The sequence below is a fragment of the Psammomys obesus genome, unplaced genomic scaffold (genome assembly GCF_907164565.1).
Source record: "Psammomys obesus unplaced genomic scaffold, mPsaObe1.curated_primary_1811, whole genome shotgun sequence".
Taxonomy (NCBI): domain Eukaryota; kingdom Metazoa; phylum Chordata; class Mammalia; order Rodentia; family Muridae; genus Psammomys; species Psammomys obesus.
In genome coordinates, this window is record NW_026596234.1 from 3,876,188 (window position 1) to 3,889,216 (window position 13,029).

General features: G+C 50.8%; 1 protein-coding gene across 1 annotated transcript in view; it reads right to left on the reverse strand.

The window, feature by feature from the left end:
* Positions 1-11,617, reverse strand: part of Edn3 (endothelin 3) — a 22,959-nt gene extending 11,342 nt beyond the window's left edge. The window contains exons 1-2 of the mRNA XM_055596289.1: positions 11,377-11,617; positions 10,576-10,888 (exon numbers count right to left, since the gene is read on the reverse strand). Of these exons, the coding sequence (XP_055452264.1) occupies positions 10,576-10,888; positions 11,377-11,428 (365 nt within the window). The 5' untranslated portion in view covers positions 11,429-11,617. The remainder of the gene's footprint in view (positions 1-10,575; positions 10,889-11,376) is intronic.
* Positions 11,618-13,029: the final 1,412 nt, after the last annotated feature.

Consider the following 13,029-nt stretch of genomic DNA (forward strand, 5'->3'; position numbering starts at 1 on the left):
GAAGAAGAAGAAGAAGAAGAAGAAGAAGAAGAAGAAGAAGAAGAAGAGGAGGAGGAAGAAGAAGCAGAAGAAGAAAAAGTAGAAGAAGAGGAAGAAGAAGGAGGAGGAGGAGGAGGAGGAAAAGGAGAAGAAGCAGAAGTGGTCATCACTAGAGAGGTGTATCTTCCCTGACCCCTTCCTATTCCTGGCTCTGCCTCCTGGTTGCAATGATGTGAATTGCTATGGTCTGCCATGTCTTCCCTACCACAACACCAACCCTCCGAAACTGTGGGCAAAATAAAACTTTTCTCCACATGTTAGTGCCTGTTCACCGTGATCAAGGAGCCGACAAGAGCAACTTAAGGCAAGAAAAGGTTGTTTGGTTCAGTTTGGGGATGCGGTCTATCACAGCATGGTAGGCGTGGCAGCAGGAGCTTGGAGGAGCTGCTGTGTCAAATCTTCAGTCAAGGAGCAAGGAGAGGTGAGTGCTGGTGCTCAGCTAGCTTTTGGAGAGAGCCTCCCCACCTCAGCTAACCCAATCTTAACCTGCCTCACAGGCGTGCCAGAAGTTTCTTAGTAAGCCTAGGTGGTTCTAGCCTACCAAGTTGGCAGTACGAATCACAACAGCCTTTCAGGTTGTTTTAGGTGGTTGTTAGGGTGACGGTGAGGCAAACAGTTAGTGGTAAGGGGAGTCTCCCTAGAAGAAGTGAGGTCTTCAGCGCATTCCAAGTAGAGGATCTTCACCCCATAGTAGCCACTGAGGCCACACACCTAGCCCGATGGAATGGAGCAGGCGGCACAGAGGGACAGGGCATGAGCCAGACCGGAGGTGGTCCTCAGCAGGGAGGCCCTGGGCTCCAGCTGAACTGATAAATCCTGGGTAAGTTTCTTCCCCACTGAAGAAGCTGAAAATTGGGAGGTTGTTTGGCTACTTGGGAAGGTTCACCCAGCTCCACATCCCACCTGGAGCTATTCAAGAACCCTTGCCACAAGCACCGTCAGCCACTCAGTCCCCAGGAAAAGTCCCAGAACATGACTCCAACAAGAAAACCACAACTCAGCACCCACCCCTGCCCCCACCGCTCTGAGAGGTTCCCAGGATTTCACCAACCATATTTAGAAAGCTTGCACCCAACTGGGCCTTAGGAAAACAAATAAGCAAAACTCCCACAAAACTCATCTCCCAGCTCTCTGGAACACAGAAGCTGCTCTCCCTTCTTTGTGCAGGGGGCAGAGGGACGGGGTTGGGGGGGTGATAGGAAATGCTCTGGCATGTTTATGAGGAAGCCTAAGAGTTAACAGCTCTGTTCTTCCCCTGAAAAAGGGAAGAGAAATAAAGTACGTAGAAAGGAAGACATCTAAAGAATCCTTGGGGTAGCTAGCTTTCCCTCCGCTGTGTGACCAAAAGCATCAAAGGGGCTAGAGTTTCCCTCTCCAGGCCCACATGACCCTGTGGGCCCTGACAAACTCCAAGTCAGATGTAGGCTTCATTACAACTTTATGCAAAGCTGCAGACAGATGGGGCTCAAAATAGCTGCCAGACGTGGGGCCGGGAGAGGCAAATCAGAGCAGGTATTGGAAGAAGGGGGTCCCTGTAGAGGGAGTTTTCAAAAATGCTGACACCATCACATGTCCCTTCAAATTACCTGCAGTATGTGAGTGAGGCCTGCCTGGCTGCTGTTCAGGAAAGTCTGTGTTAGGACAGAAAAAGTCTCGGTGACTAGGCTTGCTCAATGCCATCACATTGATGGTCTTGCTTGCTTGTGGCCTTGTGTGATGCCATTGAGGCAGTGCCAATAAATGCAACACTTCTCTCAAACCAAAATACCTGGGTCCCTGTTAGTGAGACAGGCTTTATCCTCAAATGAGAAGTCAGGGAGAGGACAAACATGAGGCGAAGGTCAGCATCTAAGCTGCTTGTATTTTGTAGGCATAGGTTTTACGAAAAGACTTTGCTTTCCTGTGCTAAGGTTTTGGTGCCTCTGAATGTCTATACCTCAAAGCACCTTGTTCTTCAACTCAGATCTGTATTCTCAATTAGTTGCTTCCAACTTTCAGCAAAGCAATCCCCCCGCCCCCTGCTCCCCTTGTTCGTCAAGAGCCATTTGTCCCTCTGGCTACCCTTGTCTCTGGACCTTTCTAACAGACTCAGTAAACAAATCTGTTTCTGGTTTTTAACTGACTGGGTCAAGACGCGGGGCTCTGAGCAGCAGTGCCCCAGTCACTGTGTACTAGAACCTCCTGCTAAGTCTACCTCGGAAGGCCGTAAAAGAAGGCCTGCCTGAGTGCTGCCAAGTTGTACAAAAGCGCTTGGCTCTAAGACCCTGTGTCAGGGCTGAGGAGGATGCAACAGGATGATCCTGTTCTGTCTACGCTGGGGATCCCTGTGGCCAGCTGGAAATTCAGCCCCCTAAACTGTGCCTGGACAAGCAACCCATCATCCACAACACCCAGCCACTTTGCATGTCGGTTTTCCCTTTCAGAACAGTTGATTCTAAACCGGAGGAGGGACACAAGTGTTTGCACCAGTGTAGATGTGTGGGCGTGCTTCACACGAGCACATGTGTGTTTTCTCATGTAGGTGGTTCTCCTCTTCAGTGCTGTGGTATGACAGAACGAGAGCAGGCCATTTTCTCATGTGAAACAGGACCACCTGAGTACCGAGTAGTGGCTAAAGAGGGTCTCCTCCGGTGAGGACAGGGCCCCCTAGCAGCTCTCCAGCAGTCGTGCCGAGGCACCAAGGTTGCAGCCCGGGACTGAGGGCTGGAGTGTTGAAGTCAGTCCTGCTCCAGCCATGGCCAAAGAGCCTCCTTAAGGAAAACATTGTTTACCTCCCAGTTTCCTTTGTTTTAAATTCTTGTAGGAATAAACCACACCAGAGATGTCAGGGACTTGCAAAGGCCTTCAGATTTAAGGCCAAGTTCCTAGCTGCAACACCCCTTTCATCTAGCAGAAACCCGAATGCTCCCTTGGGGTCATGTGGGGTCACAGCCTCTTCTTACCAGTCTTTCTTGCTTCAAATTAAGCTTCTCATGAGCCTCGTCAGGGTTAAGCTTCATTCCAGCCGAGCCTGACTTTGCTCCCAGGCCTCCTCCTCCTTGGCTCTGAGGGTTTTGGCAGTGGGAACTGCAGGGAAAAAGTCACCTTGTGGGGCCAACCTTCGAATCCTATTCTGAAACTGAACCCCCGCAGGTTCCCAAGTAAAGCGTCTTCCTGTCAAATGTTCTAAGGACTAAGTTATTCAAACCCAGAACTGACAGGCAAGGTGTTAGACTCCCAAGGGAGAGGTGAAAATGGATACATGGAGAAAACAAAAGCTCAAGAGTGGGGAGCAACTGCCAACAGTCAGAACCTTGAACTCAGCATCAAGGAATCTGGCCAGCATCATTTTCTATACGTCCTTCCTAAAAAACGTACCACAGAATCATCTCTCAGCGCGTCATATGCACAGTCTTCTCTGCCTCATTCCTGGTGACTCACAGTTTCTTGTACCCACTACAGGGCCTGGGTCTGGTGTGAGATGGAGAACAAAATTCTGAACCTCAGGGATTATCAGCTACAAACAAATCCCTTGCTTGGGACTGTGCTAGGCTCTCCTGGGTAGGAGAAGTAGGTAGGCCTTACCTTCTTTTCAACTCTCCACAGGATCAAATAGAAAGACTCCAGAGACTTCACCCTGCCCTGAAGGGACGAGGTGCTGCATACTGTACCCAGGGAGCCTGGGCCAGGACTTAGGAAGGAAGCATGATGCCTGCCCCAAGGATCTCAGGAGGCACCATGCCCCAATCCCCAAGCCTTCTGATTGTTTACCAAGAATAAAGAGAAGCAACAGGAAGTAACAGAAGAGGGTGGGACAAAAAAAATCCTATCCCACCTGCAACAACCTTTGGCCGCAGGTGCCTTTAGCTAGCTGCTTTATCAGCCACTGGAATAGGCAGACACACCTTTTCCCAAGGGCTGGAAACCTTTCTGCTAACCGGACACCACTAGGCTGTGAACAAAGCCTCCAGGAGTTGGCACTTGCTGCCGGCTGCTCCTGGTCAAGACAGAGACCAACGTTTGGTGGTCCAAGAAGTCGACTTGAGAAGAACTGTCTAGTCACGGATGCCTTCCCAGCATGGAATGAAAAACAGTAAGACAGGCACTCCGGGGTGAGAGGTTTCTGCAGGGATGGAGTTGTCCTCGATTGTGATGGCTACATTTTCAAGACCTTGTACTGACTGATCCAAAGCACTGTGTTGACCAGTCCCCTACCACCTGCCCTGGTTACCTGGACAGAATCTTCCCTCCCTCCCCATCCCCCACTGTATACAGGGGACTGAGACCCATGGAAGGACATCTTCAAAGTTCAATATCCAACAAGATGATAGGACCCTAGAATTTAAGCTCTTTGATGGCATGTGTGATTTGCTTCTCATGTGAAATGCATGTGAGGGAGCCCTGGGGTCACTTTCTCTCTAAATGCCTTGAGTCTTTGACCCAAAGTATGTGAGAATCTGTTCAGCAAGGAAGGATGAGCTTAAGCAAATCCATCTCTCTCCTATGCATAAGCTTCATGGTAGCTCCAGGCTGTGAGAAGTGGGGTCATGGCATGGACTTAAGAAGTGAAAGCACATGAAAGAATGGTCAAAAACAATTCTCATTCACAGGGAGGAGCCAGTGGGCTGTGCATCCCTCATACCTATGCCTGTCTATCCCAGCATCTCTGCCATCAGGCTAAACCTTCCAATATGCCAGGCACAAGAGCTGCCAGACATGCGAGCTGCCATCTCTGAGACCCACCCAATGCTCTTGAAGGCTAACAAAGTCACTTTCTCCTCATCAAGTCAGTCCTGTGCTTCCAGAATAAAACGTAGGCCATGTGATGGACCAACAGTTTGTGTGTTTGCTTGTGGGTTTCTTTGTGTCTACGAAAATAATCCTACAAAGGGGCAACCATGTTAGTCCAAAGAGTCATGAATATGAATTAACGCCATCGTTGTGAAGAACAGAAGCAGCTGGGAATGAGAGCTCTGTCCCAGAGCCTAGTCCACTGCCAGGAAGACTAGACATCCATAAAAGTGGCTCAGTCAGTGAAGCTGCACATGTCTGAAGACCTGAGTTTGGCTCCCCAGCACCCACGTAAGAAGCTGGCTGTGGTGGTGTGTGCCTGTGATCTCAGGACTGAGAAGGTGTGGGGATCCCTGGGGCTTGCTGGGTAGTCAGTCTAACTGGAGCCTTGACCCCAAGTGAGAGACCCTGCCTTGAAAGCTAAGGTTCAGAATGACGAGGACAACACATGATATTGACCTCTGACCTCCACCCATAATCACAGGTAGCTGTATACATATGAATACATACGCCCAGTCAAATGCATGGCTGCAGTGATTAGTAACAGTACAGTAGGGAGGCTGTGCTAGAAAAGATGAACAGGGAAGGGGAAGAGACTGAGAGGCCAGATCCAAAAGTCACACTACTGAGGTGAGGGTCCTTATAACCCCAGGCAAATGACGCAGTCTCCTGCAAACTGTGGAGGATACGTACATACACACACCACAAACAGTTGTGTAACTCTCACAGAAGGATGTATAACCAACCCACATTGTCACTGTGATCAGGACCAGTCCATCATTCATGACACATTCCCAACACGAGGATGGCCACAAAGACCAAAGACCAAAGGCCACAAAGACTGGCCCTTTCTACCTCAAATAAATGCACCAACAGGAATGATCCCACCAAGGCTGGCTCACAGAACAGGGAACATTTACTGGGATCTCCAAATCCTATGGAGGGTGCACAGCTGGCCCCAGTCTGCAGGAAGCCGGGGTCCCAGTCCCATAAGTTCCATGGGCCTCTTGGAAAAGTTGGGCAGCCTTTCTTAGAAACCTGCTAAAATGCCTTTCTTGAAGAACACAGATGGTGAAAGCAGGACTCGTGCTGTTCTGCAGTAGAAGACATTAAAATGCAAGTTCAAATGTTGTGTTAATTATTATTATTATCAGTCTACTCTTGACTTATTTGGGGAAGGAAAGAACGCAGAACAAATGTCATTCCTATGGCATTAAGTCAGCATGGCAAGCTTTGGCAAAGGCTGGACATCCTTAGGAGACTCCAATTGGAAAAACTCAGGGAGACCCCCTGGTCACTGCCCCAAAGCTGCACTAGAATCTGTGCCGTATGGAAGGGAATCGGGGATCAGAAGGCACCTCCTACCATACAGAGAAGCATGGCCAGAAGGCAAAGGCAAACAGGACAGGAGATGCCACCAGTCTCTCTGCCACACCACAGTCACGAACCACAACGTCTTTCCCTGATCTTTCCAGAAATACATTCCTGCTTGTCAGCCATGTGGCTCATATTTTTGTTTCGGAAACACAGTCACCATCACAGCATCACAGTAACTCCCTCAGATGTCCCTAAGGGATTAACAGATGGTGGGGCCCCTGGTGCAGAGGTGGGGAAGCATACGTCGGGCAATTTGGTGGGCATCCTGGCTGCTCTGTTGCTATCTGCAATCACCCAGTTCAGGAGGAAGCTGCCTCCGGAGGGCATGTTAGACGGAGTGTCCCCAGAGGGTTAATTTTGTTTGATGCCCAGTTGTTTGGTCAACCACCAACTAGAAGCTGCTGTAAGGGTCTTTTCCAGATAGCATTAGCCTTTATGCATTACCCTCCGAGCAAAGGAGATTGCCTTCCACAGCCTAGATAGGCTTGTCTATCCAGTTGGCAGCTTTAAGAGTCAAGACTGAAGTCCCCTATCAAAGACAGAATTCTGACTCCCTTTGCTCTTAAGTCACCATCTCTGAAATTTTTTTGCTGAAATTTTCAGCCATTGATGGTTTCTGCTGTGATCGTATAACAGTATTTTCTCTGTTTCCACATGGTTGTACACGTGAGCTCGATTGCTTCCATCTCTCTGGTGAACCCTGAGTGGTCCAATCCCCACATGCCTTGAAAGTAGGAAACATGTATTTTAAGTACACCTGTGCAGGCAGAGCAGCCCCAAGCATGTGAGTGTGTCTACACATGACATTTCATGACCACTTCCTCACTCAAGACTATACACATGATATCCCGAGCACCACCTCCCCACTCAAGTGTGTGTAAACATGGCATTCCATACACCACCAACACACCCAACTGTGTATACACGTGACATCCCATGACCACCTCCCAACTCAAGTCTGTATACTCATGTCATCCCATGTACCACATCTCCACCCAAGTATGTACACACATGACATTCTGTGCATCACCTCCTCACTCAAGTGTGTACACGTATGACATCCCATGCACCGCCTCCCCATTCACTGTCTTAGGCTCTGTGAATTTTCCAGGACAAGATGGGATGGGCTTCTCTTGGTCTGAATTTTGTTTTTGTTGGCAACGTGGGAATTGCCTGTGGGTTGTGGAAGTTGGAGTTCCACACATGGCTGAAGCAAGTTTTAGGAGGATGCCTAAACTGTGCCATCTGTTAGTTGTGATCTCAGATGCCAAGAAACACAACTGGTAAAGGACAAATGTGCTTCCTTGGAGCTATGGGCTTTGTTGGAGAATGTGAGAAAAGTTACGAGTAAGGTTCCTTCGAAGGTATGCACAGTACACTGAAGTGCAGGATCTCTAACAAGGGCCACACACCCTGGACAAAGGGGCCTCCTGGAAGAGAGAAAGCCCTTCAGACTACAGCCACAGTTAAAGTAAGAAAGTAAAACCAGGTTCAGGGCCCAACCAAAAGTCAGCCAACATCAAAGGAACATCTACAGCATACTGAGTGTAATGAGAACAGTCTAACTGAGCTCAGGGTAAGACAAACATGGAAGAAGCACAGAATCACGGATCTTCTGCCTGGGAGGTTCATGAGAATATAAATGTCCCTTGAGCATAAACTAGGCAGTTAGCCTCCCATGAAGATGTGGATGGGGTAGATGGGAGCTTCCAACTTTACTCCTGCAGAGTCTTGGATGTAGAACGAAGCCTACTCAAGATAATCTTCAGAAGGTCCTCACAAGTGGCCTTCAAAGACAAAGTCAGAGGCTAGACTTGATCTCCATGCAACTGAATGGACAGGAAGAGGAACACCATGAAAAGGCAAAAACACCTGAAGTTCAAGGTTCTTGGTTTAGGGCCAAGGATCAAGGCTCCTCCTTCAACATGAGCAGCCAGCCACAGGGACCAGGAACGGTCACATTCTGGTGAGGACACTTAGGGAGTGGGAATAGTAGGTCCATTTAGGACAGAGGTGATGTGAGAGGAGGGGAGCCGCTCAAGAGAAGGGGCTGAGACTGTTGGGGGAGGGAGGAGAGTAAGCCATAGACCTTTTGTGCCACTCCATACATTTTCAGGTCCTTCCATTCCACTGGAGGCCCGCTGAGCTCATTTTCTCTCATTGTAATCTTGTTCCAAATATTGCAAAGATAGCAAACAGGTTTACTTAATGGAAGGAAGAAGATGAGGAAGGAAATAAAGGGTGTGTGTGTGTGTGTGTGTGTGTGCGCGCGCGCACACACACACACACACACACACACATGCGCGCGCACATACACACACAGGCATACACAGAAATAGAGTAAGGCCATCCAGGAAACTTCTCCCTGCTAACATATCTTGTCTGAATTCAAAGTGTTCAAGTCTGGCAACTGTCACTTTTGTTTCTCCCGAGTGGTTGAATGGGATACAGGGACACTGGATTCACTTCTTCCTCCCCACTGGGTAAAACAAGGTGGGAGAAAAGAAGAAGAGATCAACCAGACACTTGGAGAAACTCTTCCAGGTGGCTGTCCTCAAAAAAAGCCCAAGAGCCATGGCTCTCTTTCATGCCACCCAAGACAGCTCAGAATTTCAACACAGTGTCTCCAACATGCCTAGGTGTTTATAAAGCCTCTGGGGCATGTCCCTGGTACTAAAATCAGGCCCACATGGTGCAAAGGAGACTGGAGGACAAGCAGAGACCTAAGGTGGTTTCCAATTCCTGACTCCATCCTGTCCCTTGCTTCTGAATTTCTTCTTTCTTCTTCCAAATAGTGTGGGATTCTAGCCAAGACCAGGACCCAAGGCCTCTAGTGACTGCCCAGGGTTTCTCTCTCAGTGATGCTCATTTGGCAGGGTCATGATGGTAGATGGTTAGAACCCAAAAGGGACAATGGTCAGGTAGTTGATGGCTCTAAGAAAATGTAAGCCTGAGACTCTGAGGATGGGAACCAATTCATGACACCCAATACTCATCCCTGTTCTCCTCCCATCTCCTCACTGTGGGCTGAAAGTTTGTACAAGGGCCTCATCAGACACAGCTAGATGAGTTACAGAGCTGGAGGGCCCCAGGCGGCTCTGGACTCAGTAAAGAATGACAAGTTGAAGGACAGTAACAACTATTATTAAACAAACCAGGGTCCACCTGAGCCTGGGACCTATGCAGGAGTCCAAGGGGCTCTTCAGTGAAGTCAGTTTTGTCTGCCAGTCTGGAACATCAGGGAGATCTCAGACCTACCTGGCTGTGGTTAAAGACACTGTCACGAGGTTCAAGAAGACACTGGACCCTCCCGCTCTTCTACATTATTGAGATGTCTAGGTGCGTGAGTGACTACTCAAAACCACTGCCCAGAGGTCTCTACTAATGGGCTTCAGGAGAAAAAAAAAGTCACAAATAAGAATGATTAGTTGCCTTTTCAGGCTGAGGGTTTGTGCTTAGCCATCTCCAGGCTCCCACACAAAAATCCCTACGCAAGTTCAAGTAAATGTCCCCAGAAATGCAGAAAACACCCAAGGAAAAAATTTAGCAGCATCCTGACCAAGTCCAAGATTCAAAAGACAAGCCATGGAGATAGTGGCCAGAGCAAGGTCAAGCTGTAGAACTGCTTACAAGATATGTCTTCACACAGGAGGATCCCAGAGACTGAGCTGGAATTAAGTGGGAGATAAGACAGTCAAACCCTCTCTCTGGCCCTGGGAAAAGGAACTCCTCACCAAAGGCTGGCCCTAGGTTGCATCAGCACCCTTCCACTAGGTAGGAGATTTTAAAGAAGAACAGACGGGCCCTCTGTGGTCAGGGCTGTGGGCACTGGGGTCAGCCCTGGAGGATGGCAGTCATTTGAGACACCTGTGTCACTCTGACTTGGCATCCAAGATAGGCAGAAAAGGAATACGCCGTTTCACAGGATGGATGCCACGCAGGTTTGCCAAGGCCATCTTCCCACTCTGTCTCCCCACCTCCAAAGCTGCTCTCAGGGAATTTCAGGAAGGGTTAGGAGAAAGGCTCAGTACATTTAGCCCCTGGAGGCAGGAGCTTAGACAACTTCTGAGCATCTAAAGCCCCTGCCCAGCCCCCTGCCCACCACATCTCAAATCCAGGATTGAGTTTCCCCAGGGCTAGGTTCTCAGAGGGGAGGCGGGTTGCTCCTGGCCTGTGATAGGACTTGTGCTGCCTGGAGACACTGCAAAAGCTGAGATCTGCACCATGGCAGATTCAGGGGTATGGGTCTGAATGAGGTAGGCTGAGGTTCACGCGAAAACAAAAAACAAAAAACAAAAAACAAAAAACAACAACAACAACAAAAACCCCAAAACTGAAGCCTCGGGCCTGGCACAGAGCCACGCTGCCTAAGCCCCGAGGCTGACTCACTCAGGGGTGTTGATCCAGATGATGTCCAGGTGACAGTAGTACACGCACTCCTTGTCCTTGTAAGTGAAGCACGTGCAGCGCCGAGGACGGTGGCGTGCGGGGACCCCCTCGCCCGTCTGCTCCCCAGGCCTGCCTGGTCCCCGGTCCTGCCCAGCACCTCCAGGTGGGGCAGGTGGGGCAGTTGTTGGGGCCACAGTCCTCTCCTCAGGGCCAGCCACAGTCTCTTTACAGTCCCCCTCCGATCCAGCTTCAGGGGGCCCCTGGGACACACTGGCTCTTCCAGAGTCCCTGGGGTTGGGGCAAGGCGCAAATCCTGCAGGAGAAGGATTGAAGGGTTCCTAAGCTGCCCACGCGGAGTTCTACCCCCCCTACACACACACACACGCCACCAAACCAGAATGAGAATCAACCAAACTTCTGCAATATCTGGGGGCTGGCTGGTTGAAGTCTCCAAACTAAGCCAAATGCCTTAAAGTGTTTACAAAGCTCTGTGCATACTCAGTACAAACTTGTGAGTTATTTCAGTCCCTGTGAAGTTCTGAAAGCTATTTGCTCTCCGCTGGGTGAAACTCGACTTTGCATGGTCTCTGGAAAGTGCCCAAAGAACAGTCCAAGTCTCGAAACCCCCAGACCCAGTGGAAGTAATCATTACGCCTTCAGGCCCCTCTGCCCGCCTCTGGGAGACCTCAGGGTTCAGAGCCAGGCTCCTTAGCTTCCCCCCCGCAACGCAGCCCGGAGCCTGAGTTCCTTTTGTGTGCACTCCCGCGTGGAGACGAGCCCCGCCCCGCCCCTCCCGCTTACCTGCAGCGGAGGTCACTGTGAGCCCCAGAAGGAGCAACAGCCCAGGCTCCATGAACCCCGATCAGGCGCTGGGGCACCGGGCCTGGAGGGTGGACGCTTGTGACCGAGAAAGGGCACTGGGACAGGGTACAGCTTTCCGAGTTCTGCTGCTGCCTGACCTGCGCGTCCCGGCGCTCAGAGTTAGTTGGCTGCGGCGGTCACGAACTTTCAGAGCGAGCTGCCCATCCCTGTGCAGGGCTGGCCGGCTGGGCTCCGGCTTTTCTGGCTCCCGCACCACCCCCTTCGGCTCCCCGCCCCTCGGAGGGGCTGGAGCTGCCGAGCTGGGCCTTTGAACCCGGGGCTCACGGTGGTCGTTTTCCAAGCGCAGGAGGGAGTCTTGCAGAGGCACATTTGCCCCAGGCACACCCAGGGCCAGCGAAAGGCCGCGCTCCCTGTGGGTGGGTGGGGTGGGTGGGGTAGGGTCGCCCCCCCCAACCGCCGAACAGCTGCCTGAAGGCCACCTTCTGTCCTGTGCACACTGCACCCTTACTCAGACTCACACGTGCAACCCCCTCCCCAGCCTACAGCAACCCCACCCCATCCCAAGAGCACCAAGACCATGAAAGGGCTGCACAGGAGGGTGGCTGGTTTCTTGTTTGTTTGAAATCAGTCTGAAGGAAAGAATCTGTTCACCAATGACCTTACTCCTGCTGAGGACCTGTGGGCCAAGGCTCTGGGTGCCCTTTACACCTCTGATTCATGGCTGCCCCAGCCAGCTCCCTGCCTCTAGAAGTTCTGAGTGGTGGGTGGGGCAGTGGGACGGAGAGCAAAGTCGCAAAGATTCCATTCGGTGTGAGGTCGTGGTCCTGGGACGTCCCATTTCCTCACTGTACCCTTCAGTGAGGGGCAGGTGCCTGTCTCCAGAGGCCACAACTCATCCCTTCAACAACTGTCCGCAGGTGTCTTCTCGGCGCACTGTGGCAGTTTAATGTGTCCGCAAACCTTTGTCTCCTGTCATAAAATGTTGGTTTCAAGGTCATTCCAGCCCTTCCTCCCCCCCCCCCCCCATATTTCTAATGATGGGCATTCTAAAAAGTAGGCGACCCAGGTGGCTTAATCTCAGAACATGTGTCCACTGAACGCAGCCACCACGCCAGGAAGAAGCCCAAACCAGCCAGGCAAAGGGGTCCCATGTGGAATCCTACATGAAGAGAAACTGGAGCAAGTTCAGTGATGAAGCCCTGCCTTCAATGGTTTCCGCTGAAGGTCAGTTGGTTTGGACTGCTGTGTGGTCACAAGATGCTTTGGACTGAGGGCTCACACAAAACAGAAATGCACTGCTCACAATTCTGGGGTCTTGGAAGCTCAAACATGTCCAGTGTCTATTACGATTCATGGATGGCTCTTCTTCAATGGTGGATTGTGGTGGAAGGCCAAGGTGCTTTCTGGGGCCTTCCTTATGGTCACTAACACAATATGGTTCTCTAACCCTGTTCTTGGAGGCTCCATCCTCATGACCTGGTCACCTCCCAGGTCCCACCTCCTAACACAGTCCATTTTGGGGATTTGGGTTTCACCTGGTCATGGGAGGGTGTCTATTATTCTCTCTTTCCTTGGAGTTAAAATACCCCACCTGCCACCAAGGGCACTGACAGCTCAGCTCTTTGCTGGTGT